This window comes from Meles meles, chromosome 10 (genome assembly GCF_922984935.1).
Source record: "Meles meles chromosome 10, mMelMel3.1 paternal haplotype, whole genome shotgun sequence".
In the NCBI taxonomy this organism is placed as follows: Eukaryota; Metazoa; Chordata; class Mammalia; order Carnivora; family Mustelidae; genus Meles; species Meles meles.
The window spans coordinates 50,564,141-50,580,533 of record NC_060075.1 but is presented as its reverse complement, the minus strand read 5'-3'; the positions used below and the strand labels follow the sequence as shown (position 1 = coordinate 50,580,533).

The following is a 16,393-nucleotide window of genomic DNA, read 5'->3' as shown; positions in this document are numbered from 1 at the left end:
TATGTCATACTCGACTATGCTGCTCTGACTTTTTTAGTAAAAGACCTTGCCCAGACTACTTCAATGTGGATTTACTGCCAACAGCTAGGTTGATTCAAGACCAACTTTTATATTAACAAACTAATTTTCAGGATGTACCAAAAAAACAAAACAAAACAAAACAAAACCTTTCCCTACATACAGTATCATTCAGATTTGGGTTCACACTGCATACTGTATTTGCCTAGATTTAGTAAACTGAGGAAAGAGTGCTATATTAGTTACTGTACTGCTGCTGAAATTAAGATTGTGTTTAAAGTGTCTTTTCCCTTTTCAGGGCATCGCACTTGGAGATTTTTTTCCAGGTAGTATCAGTGATGGCATGTATTCTTCAACACGTAACATAAACTTTAGCCAAGCTATAAGTCACGATGTGAATCTCCATGATGCCATGTTGCTGTGTCCTGACAATACATTTAGAAGAGAACCAGCAACAAGGACTTCACAACCAGAAGAACCATTTCTGCAGTCAAATTCTCATACTACCAGTCCTGAACAGACCCTTCCTGGAACTAATCTGACAGGATTTCTTCCCCTTGTTGGCAATCAGATGAGGAATCTAAGTCAAGACCTTCTCCATGACCTTGATATAAGCATATTTGATGAGACAAATTTAATGTCCTTGGCAACAGAAGCAGGTTTTGATTCAATGGAAGTGTCTCAGCTTTTTGAAGAACTGGATTCTGATTCTGGGCCTTCCTTAAATTCAAGCAACAGTACTTCTGTCACCAAGTATAATTCCTCTTGCTCAGTGTGTGAAGGTGGCGCTACAGGTTATAGTGACCTGGAAGGAGCTGTTGGAGGCTACTACCCAGATCCCAGTAAGCTTTGTCACATGGGCCAGAGAAATGATTCTGGCTTTCATGGGGACCTTGCTTTTCAACACATACATCATAACCACACTTACCACATAGAGCCAGGTGCTCTAGATTCCACCCCTAGATCTTTTTCACAGCATGGGAAGTCACAGAAAATAAGTAAGTACCTCAGTGACACAGACAAAAACTTAAGTCGTGATGAGCGACGTGCTAAGGCTCTCCATATCCCTTTTTCTGTAGATGAAATTGTCCATATGCCTGTTGAGTCTTTCAACAACATGCTAAGCAGGCACTACTTGACAGATTTACAAGTGTCACTCATGCGTGGTATTAGAAGAAGAGGGAAAAATAAAGTTGCTGCTCAGAACTGTCGTAAACGCAAACTGGATATAATTCTGAATCTCGAAGATGATTTATGTAACTTGCAAGCCAAGAAGGAAATCCTTAAGAGAGAACGAGCCCAGTATAACAAAGCTATTACCACAATGAAACAAAAACTGCGTCATCTTTATCACAGTATTTTTAGTAGGTTAAGAGATGATGATGGTAGGCCTGTCAATCCAAACCACTATGTTCTTGAGTGCAGCCAAGATGGAAGTGTTTTGATTGTACCTAAGGAACTGCTTACCTCAGGCCACAAAAAGGAAAACCGTAAGGGAAAAAGAAAGTGAAGAAACTGAAGGTGGATTCCATTATGTATAAGTTAAACTGATACATGGCCACAAACCACTGAAACTGCTTCAAAGTATTACCTTTTATTACTGCTACTTGAATCACTCAGGACTACATTTTGAAACCCATGGATTTAGTTTGTGGGAAATTTTGGGGAAGCCGCAACTTTTCATCAAGTCCAACTGTATTTATGCAGAACTCAAATGTCTATGTACAAAGAACAGGGTGACTGAAAAGCAGACAATCCAGTCATGTGGTTGCTTTTTTTCCCAGTAACAGTCACTTCAAAGAGCAAACACTGGATGTAAATTACTTTTAAACATTTTGATTTTTTGTGACTTGAAATGCAATGTAATTTAGCTTCAAGTTTTAATTTTTTAACATTGAGTTACCACTAAATATATGGAGCCTTAACAAAAGCTATTTTATCTATGAATACTTAAATTGCTTTCTGTGGAAATAAATTTGAATTTATAAAAATTTCACCATTATTTACCTTGGATATTCTCCATAAAACCCACATTCAGGAATACAGGTGAGTACGTAGCCAATAAGGCAGCATAGTGTGGGTTTGAGACTCAGGCCAAACTGAAGTCATCCCTTTGACTTGGGTGCCAAGAAAAAACTGGACTTCAAAAGTGAGAATGCATTCACAAAAAGTTTATACCTCTTCTTAGTAGGCAAAACAGACCTAGCCAGCAAGTTAAGCCAGCCTGTGGAAATTCCTACACATCTAGAACATGGACCTCTCCCCCAGGCGGCCTCATGTAACAATGTGAAAACATAAGACACACAAGAACACAAGCCAACAGTAAGGGGAAGTCAGTAGAGCATGGACTTTACAACCAAAAATGTGAACATCTGGTTAAGGACAATGAAATAAATACTAGAAATGGCGTTTGAAATGAAAGCTCAAGCTTATTCCAACAGCAAGATGGAGATTATTTTCTGAAAATGTCCAAGGTTTGCCAATATTAACATGCATACTGCTAATGTTTAATTCCAAAATTAGAGTCAGTGTTGTCAGATGTTATTTCTGCCATAATGGTCTGCCAAAGAGTTATCACCAAAGTATCACCTTGGTTTTAGAAAAATGCAGTGCTTTCAGTGTCTAGATTTTTATAAAAAGCACTTTTAAACTGAGCCTAGGAAGGCATTTCTTTAGCCTAGATTTTGCCAACAAGATGCTTCCAGGGTTGTTATAGTCAGTTTTGTATGCTAACAGTCTATTCAAATTCTAAGTTGGTTATCTCAGTTGCAAGGAGGGCACATTTCTACATAAAGTCCCTCGCATCTACAATTTAATCTTCCGTGGTACAAACTTACCTACGGGTAGCCTTATCTACCCAACTGTTTAACACTTGTAAGACTGGGCATTATTCTCAAATCCCTGAAAATATCAAGCACCACAATGAACTATACACCAAAGGTTCAAACATGGGTACACACACACCTAAGAACAGGGACTTAGGAACTGAAACTCAAAACGACGGTTTGAAATCTGGAAGGTATATGGCACATTGAAGGTAAATGCACCAAACTTCCAAAGAAAAATCTGGCTTCAAAGGATGTAAACTAGAGCTGCTTACTCTCATGATACTCTTTTCGGCAGTGGAAATGCCAGGCCAACATTTTAGTCTAAATTCTCTTGCAGAAGAAATGGGATACCTGAAGGACTAAAATATTCCAGTTTTCTTGAAGTGTAGATTATCCTGGAGCTCAGGAAGATAGGTGAATGGCTGAAAAGGAGAAATCTGATCTATTTGGCTTCTGACCATATTCAAAATCTCAAAAGTTCTCACTGAAGCTATATGCACTTTACCTGGCAGAATCTGAACCAAGCTGCTCCCTTAGCTGCCACTCCTTAAACATGACTAACAGTGTCAAGGCTGTTTAACTGTGAAACAATCTTATCAAAATAAGGGTCTGATGGTGGGAGAGGTAGGTAACCTCATACCGCTAGCGTTTCAGGTATTTGGTATAGGGTTTACAAATGTAAATTTCAAGGGAATCAGTAAGACAGCTGAGATCAGTAATACTTATTACACTTAAACTCGTTAATTAACCCTTAGCTTTTAAAGACCTTTTCCGATAGGTACCCCTTCCCCTCTTGCATCTGCTTACAACCCAGTTTGAATTGGTCCCAAAAGTAGTCTTATCTTCTTTACCTATGGGAAACAACTGTTAATCCGGAAGTCACTCCTCCAATTATAAAAGTTACAAGGGAAGAAATCTCAGCATCTCATTTATTCTTTTCCAAATAAATCCTTCATATTCCAAGAGCCATCAACAGACATCCATGCTGAACCATCTTACAAGTGAAATTTTATTTTCAAGTGTGTATTAATTTCCATGCAACATGTACTAAGGAATGTCTGGATAATTTGGATTCGTCTCAAGGCTGGCCTCAGTTCTACCAGGACCTTTAGAACATTCAGAAAACCCAATCTGCACACATTCAGGCCCCAGACACAACTCAGACTACACTGTGCACATATTAAGACTTACACGCTTTTTATGTCTAGATCATTCTTAACCTCCCCCTTCTTGGGTAGTCTACTCACTTCACTAGTTAGACGCATCACCCAAAGATGTTACATCTAAATGATCGGCGCAGTACTAAACAGTGTCATTAAAACTGAAAGGGGTGTAGCAACCATCTAGAGGCAGTCATTCCAAGCTCAGAGATCAAATTTACATCAAATGTTGTCAAGAATGTGTATGATTGTGTTAGTGTTGTCTACCTTTTTGGAAAGAAACCCACACTTGTAAACTAGTAATTGTCAATACTAAGAACAGAGACAGGATTCTTTTTCAAGTTTCCTTAAATTAACTCAGTACTCTGAACACTTTGTGCAAATAGTTATAATCCCTTTTAGACCATCTTGGCTTGTATTCATACACCAGTTATTGAAAACCTTACATGCAATAGAAGGAATAAGTTTCAAAAACTTCCAGTAAAGATTAACACTCCTAATGTGGAAGCCAGCCCTCAATATGGCTCCCAATGATGCTAGTTTCCCAGTAGTTCAAGGAGTAAACAAACGCCTTCCATTCACATGTGACCATTAGGATACAAGGTACTGCCAAACATTGATTCTGTCGACGGTTTTTTGACTGCTCCAATAACTAAGTATAGGGAAAGGAAATAGCCAGTCCCAACTTGCCAGCCCTGTCAAGTATGCCCTAATGAAGCTTTTCCTAAAGGCAACCTTGAACTTAAACAAAATCCAGCTAAGTAGTTTTTCAAGTTGTTTCCTACAAATACTGTGGAAAGTAACAAATTCAGTGTTGCTCCAAACTGCCTAATATTCAACGTAAGGATTAAGCCTTATATAGAAATATATAATGCAGCAACATGCCAAAAAATGTTCCCATGTGAAAAACTTAACTACCTTAAATGTGAAGTTCTAACAGAAATTAGCAGCCCAAGATACTTACACAAGGGAATGACCATGTGATTATTCAATATTACCTGCTTAACTGCAATAAGCCAGTTCTTTTCAGCCTATTGTGTGCTGTATTTTTAGAAGTTTGTCCTGATTAAGGGTTCAGTACTTCAGGTTGTGCTGTTATACCAACTTGATTTACCTCCTTCAAAACCTTCAAATTATGTACCTGATTTTTAAGTACTCTAAAAAGTTTAGTTGATGGATGCATCTACTGTATTTTAAGCAAGTAACAATGTAGCTTATCTTCTGTTAATCATCAGTTTGACTTACCTGTGAGATACACCTCATTATCAAAACAAACAAAAAAAAAGTTTTATCAACCTTACTATGTATCTTTCCTGTTATCTTTCATTGTTTCAGATATATACAAGAAAGCTACTGCTTGTTAAATTCTGTACACCATGTTTAAACCTTTAAAAAGACAACCACTGAAACTCAGTTAAAATGCATATAAAAGTCATCAACATTTGAGTAGCTACTATGACAGACTGTCTCAGTGCTTTGCAGTCACTTAACTGGGACCGCTCTAGTAAAAATATTTTTAACAACGCCACCAGCAATGTTAAACATACAAGGTAAAGCCAGAAAACTAGAGCAGTATTCAAACGCTGAATGTACAGTATATAAAGAATGGCATTTTATTAGGGACAGCCAATAATGTCCACAAATCCTTATTGGACTATCAATACTTAAAGAAAAATGGCAATATGCATTTTTTCAAACTGCTTTGAAAAATCTAGGGGATGGCAATCTTTTAGACAACTGAATGTTTATAGAACAAGATTCACACATTTTATGTGTAAACATTACACCAAGTATTTTAATACAAAAGTGTTTATTTTATAAACTTTATATTTAAAATAGAATTTTTATCTGTCTACTCACAAAACCTAGTTTAAAACATGATACATTTCTCTCTCTAGCTTATTTGATGTTACTCTTTTACAAACAACACTCATTTTGTAATTGTTTTATATTAAGAACCTGTACTAAATGAAGTTTGTATTTTATCAGAAAACATTTCCCTTTAAACTTAAAGTGCTTTTTTTTTTTTTTAAATGAAGGCACCAACAAGAACTACTTTCAGATGGTACAGAATTTCTTATTTCTTGAAGACTCTGTGGTTGACCACTTCTTCATTAGTTACCTGCAGCAAGACACCTTCCTGCCAAAGGAAAAAAAAAGTATCTGAAGAAGTTTATCATGTTTGTCCAAAGAACCTAAATAACTTCAGTGGTGGTTTTAGGATCAAAGAAGACTCACTGGTGCATAAAGTAGAATATGCCCTGATTATCACATTCCTGAAAAGGCAATAAAGCCAGGCATATCAAACTCTGATGACATTTAAGAATTTCAGCAGCCAACCTACATCTCTCCTATAAGGTACGGGGTTGGGAAAAAATTATCACATTTAAACCCAAATATTTAGTACTGGATACATACAGGATTTATAACGTAGACACCTTATTTGTTAAGTATAAACTATCATCTGGAAATAGTTTCAACCATTTTACCCTACCTTCTCCTGAACCTGATCCTGATAAGCATGTAAAACTAAAACAACCATATAACAGAAGAACAAAATGTCTTTATTTTTAATAAAAACCACTAGAGTTCACTCAAAATGCTTGATCCAAGAAACGTGAATACACAAGGGTGTAATGATGGGTAATTTCATGATTTATTGAACTTGCAGCCTAACTTTTACCTACCATTTTACTACCAACACCACTGAAGGAACCAAGAAAAGCTTTATTAATGATCACTTGGCTTGCGCCTCAGTTGTTGAAATGAAGCACTTTACAGTCTTTGTGGCAGCAGAATATACTTGTCCATGGTTCATATCAATGCTAAAATTCCAGCAGGGAAAAAAATGATATGTTAAGCACCTGAATCTTCATAGAGGGGGAGGGGGTGGGAAAGAAGGAAAAAAAGGGGGGGGGGGAAAAACAACCAAAATAATTTAAGTAAATGACAGAATGGAAAACAGGGTTTATAAGATTATTCTCTTGAGTTTATAAATTGTTAAACTCAAATTTACAGCTATGTTAAACTACATAAGAACCACTATACTGAAAGACCATTGAAGAGTAGTATTAGTTTATCTTTTGGGGAGGAAAATTAAGAAAGGAAAAGTAAATTAAGATCTTACCTAAAGAAGTTTAACTGAAGCTTAGAACTATTTTGCTCTACACCCTCAGCTTTCGTTGTCATCCTTATAAACTACTGTAGTTTAAAGCTTTGCAGAAACAGCACAGTTTTTTAAGACTGGCTGAACTTAGTAGCCGTCAAGAGTTCTCTTGTACTAGACCTGTATCCCTGAAGAGTACCTCGCTGGGGTTATTTCCTTTCCTTGCATTGAAGAAGCAGCATCTAAAAGATCTAAAAAGGTGTTTCTCTTTGCAGAGATATCCCTTAAGTTATCTAGATAATTTAATCCTGATGAATTGCAGACAACACACTTACATCTGACCAGCATTTATCTTACACAAATATAACAACAGCTTTGCAATGGACCTTAATTATACTACCCACTCCTTAACTTATTTAAAATAAAAAGTCTATAATTACACAATTTCCTTTAGAATTATTTTATTAAATCATAAATGTACAACAGCTTCTTAACTCTACACACGCACTTAAATTTTTTTAAAGGAAAAACGTTATGTCTTATTACACCATGATCCTGGCTAATAGCTTTTCAAAACTTTGAGAAAAATCTTAAAAAAGGTTTCACATGTCACCTGAAACTTACAAATTTAACATTATCAAAGAAGGAATGCTTCTACACTCTTACAAAGACCACTAGAAAGAAACAACAATTAAAAAGCTAAGAAACTGTCTCAAAGGCATTTTTTTTTTTTTTACAATCCTTCCTCCACAGTAAGGTAATGTTATTAAATAATCCAATCCATTCACAAAATGGCTCTCTGCATCTGCTCTGGTGTCTTCTGCCATATCACTGCATATTTATGCATGACTGAGATAAGAGTTTCCTTAACATTGTTATTTCGATAACCTGAAGCTGTTCTGTTACCTCTGGGCTCTCATCCTCTCCTATTTATACAGTGAAGCCTGTTTCAACAGAAGTAAAGAGTAAAAAAAAAATAGGTTATGAAATTATCCATCTAACCAGATTTTAAGGAAAGATAACATGATCCTAAAAAGCTTTTACTCCTGGCAGCTAGATCTCCCAAGACAATAATAATGTAAAACTTAAAAGCTACTTACCCATGGCAAATAGGAAGAAGCTCAGTATCGGCTTCTCCCTCCATAACCCCCACTTCCTCCACTGCCTCCAGGACCATAGTTTCCTAGAATTATTGAAACAGCAAGAGAAAGCAAACTTATTTCCAATTTCCATAATAAGCCGATACTATCTATAGCTATTTCTATTTTATAGACATACCCTTCTTGAAACACAGCTCATAACCTATTATTTGCTTATGGTTAACCTACAATTTGGGAGATGAATTACCCCAGACTCATAAAGTTTAATTTTGCCCTTTACACTTGAAAACATCTTACTGCTGCTACTCCTTTATAGAGTTGTCAGTATAGGGTTAAAAAAAGGTATTCCAAACATAAGAGGCATAAAAACATTGGTTTAGAACTAGAACTGTCTCCAAACCTTAAATAATACTTTTAGTAAATAATCCCAAATTTTTTTCAATTAATTTTCAAAGAGAATTCCTAGAACTTCATACAACTTGTAATGTGCTCAATCTTCTTTTGGCTTTTTCGTAAGAAATAATTAGCCAAAATAAATAAGATCCCCACCTGAAATGCCCAACCCACTTTCCCATGTCCAAAATATTTATACCACTGAATATCCCACCATTTAATACTGAATTACAATTTAAGTATTACTCAAACTAACAATCACACGTCTTCATTCTCAAAGTCATGAAAGTATCCTTTAATCACGAAATGTAAACAATCTAATAAATTACCTCCACCATATGGTCCCCCCATGTTCCTGCTACCACCAAAGTTTCCACTCTTCATTGGACCATAGTTAGAGGGTTGCTGGTTATAATTTCCAAAATCATTGTAATTTCCACTTCCATAATTTCCTGTGAAAAAATGTGAATAGGTTTTGCACAATGACCTTCAAAATAACACATTCAAGCATTAAACCAGCGAAACATGGTAAGCATATTAAGAACAAATCTCCCAGAAAATCATCAGAATAAATGCAAGACCCCTATCTACAACTCCACAGTTTTTAAAGACAACTACTGACAACATTGTAATGCAAAATCTCATGTTATAAGTCATTAATTCCAATCCAAATTCCCACATAAAGGTTGCAGGTGAATTTATTACCTCCTCCATAGTTGTCATAACCACCTCCGTAGCCCCCACCCTGGTTGCCATATCCAGGTCCTCCACCACCATATCCTCCTCTTCCTCCTCCATAACCAGGGCTACCTCCAAAATTGCCACCTATTATAAAATAAGCCTTTAAGTAATTACTTAATATTTTCAATGGCATTTGAACTGTCTTATCACACCCATTTCCAGCTTTCCAAAACACATTCTTATAAACAAAGTACTTATTTTATGAAATCTCTTCCTTAACAGCCTCAAGGGCAGAACAGAGTACCTATCCTTGTAAACATTTAGGGGCAGGGAGCACTTGTTCAAACTGGATTAAAAACCTTTACAGAGACAAATACTTGCAATGCCACAGCTCTCCCCTGACAGCAAAAACATTAAGATTCTCTTGAAGATATCCTGAAACACTTGTATTTTGCCTAAGGATTGTGGGAGCAGACAAGAGGCACAGGGTAGCAGGACCAAAAAAAAGCCACATGTCCCTACTGGTCCGAAAGATTAAGTTCCAAGAAGTTTTTTCCCCATAAATTCCCATGTCTCTTAAATAATATGCCCACTACACCCGTTTTCTGAGTAGAAATGGGGGGAGGACCAGAAATTAGCAAACTTGGATGTAATTCAGAAACTTAAAATGGCACTCTCCAATTACTGAAATACAAGAACTCATCTTTCTCATAATACCAAATAAGTATTTGGATTTCAAAGCAAAACTGATGTAGTTAGGATATAGGATTAACTTAACCATACTCAAGAAGTGGCAAAACCAGCAATCAGGTCTATTACTTGCTCACCATTTTTAATATCACATTCTTAATAGGACATTTATCAGTAAGCATGTAAACTTTTCTATACTCCAACAGAACATACATCTAATACATCACTTGTTATTGAACAGTGGCTCACAACTTGAGCTGGTCCCAAGAACACAACTGTACAATTGTGTATTTTCAGAAGTTCTTTCAGTTAGTTTTTTTAAGATAAATTACTGTGGGGGATTTATCCTGGTAAGGGACTAATTTTAAGATGAACAACTGATCTTGCAAACCCCTCCCCTTACATGTTGACCACGATTATTACATCCAGTGGTCTGTTTTTCAGGAAAACAGCATACACAATACACCTAGATCTGATTCTTTGCTTAAGAAACAATGGGACGGCATGACAGCGGAATCTTAAAGCTCTCTATTAAAATCCTCCTAAATGATTTTGCAACTGGTATTTAACACGTATAAGCAAATAATACTTTCCATAAGATATACAACTAAAATGCAAATTATGAAGGAAAAGCGAAATAACTTAACCACTACCACCTAAGCCCTTTACAAAGGATAAAATGCAGAACATTAAAAATTAATGTATAACATGCAACTATACATATATACTTAAAATTTTAAATCACAAACTAAAATGCAGCAGACACTGACCTCCAGGTCCTCCTCCATACCCATTATAGCCGTCCCCAAATCCACGACCACTTCCATATCCATCTGTTAGAGACAGAAAAAAAATTACACTCTGTTCACCCTGGTTTTAATTTCTTACCCTTTCCTCTACATTAATACCTCTGAATGAAAATCATTAAGAACCACCCTCTTTGTGCTAGAAAAGTACTGTTACTAATTTCTTTAAAGACAAAGGTGTATACAAACAAATCTCCTAAGGTAATGTCTAATTTGTGGGCTTAGACTTGGCAAAACTTAATTTTAAGAGATTCAATTTATTTATGCATAAGATCACTTCTTGGCCTTTTGGCTAAGATCAAGTTATTTATGCGTAAGAATGAGATTATTATTAGTAATTCAAATATAGCTGAAGTCTTAAAGAAAAAAAATATTAACTGATACAGACCTTTTAAAGCCTATAGACAAACTCTCTACAGGTCATCACTTCCCACTCAGGAGCACACCCATTTTTTTAAAGCTAGGTTCATCACAAAACTTTTTTTTTTTTTTTTAAGTGTACTACCCTAAAAAGGATCTCTGCAATTAACTGTCTTGGATTACATTTTTAAGATTACGTTTTTAACTATAACCTCCTACACCTGGCAAATTTAGAATATCCCACCAGGATACAATCTACTTAAGTCTTAAAAAAACTTTAAAAAGTTAGACTACATTTCCTCTAATTCAAACTGAATTTTTTTTTGTTTTGTTTTTCTGAATGAGTTTTTAATTTAGAATATATACCCTTGTAACATTTAGAACTCAAACTTACCAGATCCTCCTCTAAAGTTACTTCCTGGTCCTGGTCCAAAATTCCCACCACCACCACGAGAATCTCCAAAACCAAAGTTACCTGTAGTCAGTGGTCAGGTTAGTAACAAGCATTTATTCAATAAGTTTTAAAAAGAAAAATGAACACATGTTTAAAAAGTTACCTCCTCTTCCACTTCTAGAACTTTGGACTTCCTGCATTTCTTGTCTAGACAGAGCCTTTCTTACTTCTGCATTATGACCATTGATGGTATGATATTTCTGCACTGAAATGAAGAGTTCACACTCCATTATATAAAAATTCTTATCAGTACACAACCCGTACAATCTACCTTTTAATAAAATTAACAAACCCAAAACCTTGTATGTAAACAACAACACAACCTACTGCTTATAGACACTTACACACGATCTTATCCACAGGATCATGATCATCAAAAGTAACAAATCCAAAGCCTCTTTTCTTTCCAGACTGTCTATCAGTAATTATCTCAATGGTATCAATCTTTCCATATTCCTCAAAATAATCTCTAAGATGATGTTCCTCAGTATCTTCTTTAATCCCACCAACAAACAGCTTCTTCACAGTTACATGAGCCCCCGGTTTTCCAGATTCCTGAAATAATGGGAGAAAAAAATCTTAACAGAAGAAACCAAAACACGATTTAAAGCACACTACCTGGGAACCAAAGTCAGACTTTATTCTACGATAATGCACCAGGTAAAGCAACATCTTACAACTAAGAAGGCAGTTTTTTCTTTGGGGGGGAGGGGGGATGTAAATCTAAGAAAAGCAAAGAGTAGAAAACTGACAGAGCTTGTGAAGATCCAAAACTTAATTGTTTCATAAGTTAGTCTAATCTTCAGTGGGACAGAATGTTCTTTGTATTAACGGTACAGGTATAGTTTGCTCACCTCTCTTGCAACAGCACGTTTTGGCTCAACCACTCTCCCATCAATTGAATGAGGTCTTGCAGCCATGGCAGCATCAACCTCAGCCATGGATGAAAAAGTTACAAAGCCAAATCCTCTTGATCTTTTGCTTGCAGGATCCCTCATAACCTTAAAACCAAAGGGGAAACTTTAGCCCCTCATTTCATTACTTATGTTACGAATTAACAATTTAAAAGATTAGTAGTTTTCACAATGAACAGACATCAAAATAATTTTCTCCGTATTTTACTCAACATCTTAAACACAGTAACCCAACAGTTTAAAGACTAGTATATGCAGGCGCTTTTCTATAAACGTACCACACAGTCTGTAAGTTTCCCCCATTGCTCGTAGTAATTCCTCAAACTTTCTTCTGTGGTTTCAAAGCTCAAGCCACCAATAAAGAGTTTACGGAACTGTTCCTTTTCTCTCTGCAAAGGAGAACACCATTTCAATTTTTATTTACATTTCCTCTTTGTATGCAGGAAATTAAATTCTTAAATATGAGGTGACCTGCTGGCAGAGTACCTTTTTCCTCTCCAAAGGAACAGTTTCTAAAGTTTTCTGGGGGGGAAAAAAAAAACTTACATCAAATTTAAACCATATGTTTATTAGTTGTGTTACATATGCATATTAGTTGTGTTACACCAAAAAAATTGCCCCAGCTGAGCTACACAAGTCTCAAAATCATTAATGCTTGATCTAAATTTACATGACATTAAATTATTTTGAATAAATTTAACATCCCTTTATCTTAAAAACTTTCTGAAAAGAGGAATAAACCTATTCTCTGGTCATTGAAGGTTTAAAGGTCTTTTATCAAAATCTGCATTCAATCCTACTGCCCAAAACAAAGAAACTGGCTTTTAAATATGCTGTAAATATACCGCTTCTTAATACAAAACTGTTGTTTACTTATAACCCATAATTTACCATTTCAGGATTCAGTGTCTAAACAGTGACATTTCTTTTCTTTACTGCTCCCTCTGGTGGTGATTCTAATGCATCGCAATTAGGGGGAAAAAAAAACCCCCACCAAGAAAAATCTTTCCCCATATACCAACTCTCAATGAAGAACTGGGGGGGGGAGCGCAGGGAGAGGGGAATGGATGACAAAAATCTTAAAACATTCAATGTATGTACCAAAACATCCTTATAAAATCTGCCCCCCCCCTTTTGACCAAGGCACAAATAACTTACGACCAATGCTGGGTATTCAGAGCTTCAATAGTTTTTAACCTACCTGGGGTTTTGGGGGGCAAACTTGTATTCGGTATTGACAGGACACAGAACAGTCTGAATTATTACGGAACCATTAGTGCAGTAAACTGTTTGCTGTAATCTAACCTTTCAAAAACCATAAAACTTTAAATGATCACTGTTAACTACTCGGTAGTTTTGTACTGCAACAATTTACACTTCAGAGAAGGGAGGGGACAAAATCACCACCCACAAAAACTCACATGTATTGGCCTTACTGGCCATCTGGCAAAATACACAACACAAATGTCTCTAATTTTACAAGTGTGTTGGGGGGGCGGGGAGACAGGGGACATGGGTCAAAAAAATTCTAAGCCCTCTAAGCCACCAAGTAAATATGTTGCATTAAGAGCCATGTATTTTTGGCTGTCAATGGGGGGGGGGGGGGGAGTTATACTGTGTTTTCAGAAAACTAGGTTAAAAAATTAAAATATCCAAAAACCAGAATAAGTCATAATGTCCAGGAGCAACTATTATTAGTGTATAATACAAATCAAAGATCAAATATACCTTCCCATATAACAGCTTAACATCAAATAATATTACAGCTCTCTCAGATCTATGGAGGTTTCTTCCTCCATGCATGAATTTCCACACAGCTCAAAAAACAGTGATAAGCATTTAATAAAGATTTTTTTCCCTGCAGTTCTCAGAATTGTGAAAAAATTTGAAAGGTGAAAAAAACTATGAAGCTCCCAAAATACTCAAATAACTCGTTAAGCGATTATCTGACATAATGGTATTTAAATTAAGCTGATTTATCTAATTAGCGTTAAGTCGGTCTTTTACACTCCACATTTACGCAGTTAAAATAAAGCATTTACAGTAATTCTTACACATCACTAACAAAAGGCAAAAACTCATTACTTACCTCAATTTTTTCCAAACTTACCCGATGTCCACTATCGATTACAAAGTTATTTTATAAGTGTGCTTAAGGTCAAAGAAAATACCCAATCAGGCCCCCTTCGCTTGAGACCTTATTCTTACAATGATCAACCATCATAGCAAACATAGATGAAAAAAGCAAATGACAAAGTTCAAATACATAATGGCCCAGCCGTTAACTCGCAAGGACTGAACCACGTTTTAACCAAAGAACCGAAGATAAAAATTTTCACTTTCCTCTTAATTCCTACCGTATCTCAAAACCTCTGGTATTACCCAATACAGACTGTTTCCCAGCAAAAATATTAAAATACGAGTAATTCTACAGTTGAAAAGAAATGTTTCAGGAAAATAATTGTGAAACCGACACCCCTCCCACCACCTTCCCCACTGCCACCCAGTCGCTACTAACTTAATTTTTATTTCTAAAGTTTTCTGCGATTCAACTAGCTTTTTAATCACGGCAAACCCAGATAATACCGTTACTCAAAAAAAAAAAAGAAAGAAAATAAAGGAATAAAGAAAAGAAAAAAAGCGGGTGGGGGGAGAATTCCCCCCCCCCGACAGTTGAAAAGCAAAATGTTCATTGTAGTACGGCTCGACTTAAAACTGGGCCCAACACCCTGGGTGGTAGTTTTACCTCCTCCTCTTAAATCGTATGAACCAGCCCCGGGGAACCGACTCCCCCACCCGCCCGCTCTTCGGTGTGGCTTCTGAACGCAATGGCGCCATTTCATCGAGGGGAAGGGAAAGAGACTCTAAGGAGGTGCGCAGGACTTTTAAAGATCCAAGCTCACAAAACACTCGGAATCCACCTCGAAACGGCATGAAAACAGCCCGAAAAGAAAGAAAAATAGTTAACCACTTCTGTTCTTCGTTAAAAGAGTCAAACTAACAGGATCCAGAGATTGAAAAGAAAAACGCCGCGAGGAAGGAAAGGAATGAAAATGGCGGCCGCCAAATCCGGTTCCCGGGAGAGGGGAGGGGGAGGGGAAGCTCCGCGACCTCGCTCAGGAGGATCCGAAGCCCGCCGAAAAGCTCAGATGCGGGGACGCCGGGCCCCCCAAATAAGCGTGCTTTAAAAAGGGAGTAAGAATTCCCGCCTCCGCGCCCCACTTTTCGCCTAAAGAGGACTGCGTCCGCCATGTGGAAGTTCCCCATCCCCCACCCCCAGCAAAGGGAAATGGCGCCGGCAGGCTGAGGGTGGGGAAGGTACTGTTCAATCAGGCCTCCGCTAACGAACCCTCTTCAAAAATATCCTGAAGCCAACCGCTTTTGAAGCGGCCCTATTTCATAGCCGCTCTCAGACGGAGGCGGGTGGCCGACTTCTACCGAGGCCAACGGCCTCGCCATGCCCTTTTCAATAACTCATTGATTTCAAACCCGTTACCTCCATCGCGGACTCAGTCGCTTCAGCCCGATTTCCCGCAGCCGAGCGAGATGAGAGAGATCTCCGCGGACGAACACGAACCGGACTCGTCCTGGCGCTGTAGTGAGAACTGCCGCTGCTCGAGAAACAACACCGCTAAGAGCACCTCCACACGGGACCCGGCGCTGCTGCTACTGCCGCTAGAGCCGCTGCCGCCGCTTTTCTAGAACCTTCCCCCCGACTAACGCGTCTTCCCCTACGTCAGGCCGTTGCGTAAACGCCCTAACCGCCGCCAATGGCGGGAACGCTGTACGCCCTCCTTACGCCAGATACGTACTCCTCCCCCCCTTATAGCCAGTAGTAGTGCGTGACGTCACTTGCGTAAATGGTCTCCGTGAATTGCGGAAG

The 16,393-nt window shown here is 37.5% G+C and overlaps 2 protein-coding genes across 6 annotated transcripts in view; one reads left to right on the top strand and one right to left on the bottom strand.

Annotated features, from left to right (window-relative positions):
• The window catches only part of NFE2L3 (NFE2 like bZIP transcription factor 3), a 30,461-nt gene extending 24,428 nt beyond the window's left edge, over window positions 1–6,033 (top strand). The window contains exon 5 of the mRNA XM_046020978.1: window positions 317–6,033. Coding sequence (XP_045876934.1) covers window positions 317–1,528 — 1,212 coding nt within the window. The 3' untranslated portion in view covers window positions 1,529–6,033. The remainder of the gene's footprint in view (window positions 1–316) is intronic.
• HNRNPA2B1 (heterogeneous nuclear ribonucleoprotein A2/B1) lies at window positions 5,597–16,225 on the bottom strand. Of its 5 annotated transcripts, XR_006820527.1 has the most exons (13): window positions 16,007–16,225; window positions 12,997–13,032; window positions 12,789–12,899; window positions 12,451–12,597; window positions 11,941–12,151; window positions 11,700–11,801; window positions 11,537–11,617; window positions 10,747–10,809; window positions 9,311–9,430; window positions 8,935–9,057; window positions 8,213–8,295; window positions 6,694–6,831; window positions 5,597–6,146 (listed from the first exon to the last, which is right to left on the bottom strand). XR_006820527.1 is itself a non-coding variant. In XM_046020980.1 (12 exons), the coding sequence occupies exons 1-11, from the start codon at window positions 16,010–16,012 to the stop codon at window positions 8,234–8,236; spliced, it is 1,062 nt and encodes a 353-aa protein (XP_045876936.1). In that variant the 5' UTR covers window positions 16,013–16,225; the 3' UTR covers window positions 5,597–6,146; window positions 8,213–8,233. The 5 variants fall into 5 exon arrangements, 4 of the variants coding, with proteins under 4 accessions (XP_045876936.1, XP_045876935.1, XP_045876939.1 ...); XM_046020980.1 differs by lacking the exon at window positions 6,694–6,831; XM_046020979.1 differs by lacking the exons at window positions 5,597–6,146; window positions 6,694–6,831 and adding an exon at window positions 7,557–8,056 and having other exon boundaries at window positions 16,007–16,224.
• Window positions 16,226–16,393: the final 168 nt, after the last annotated feature.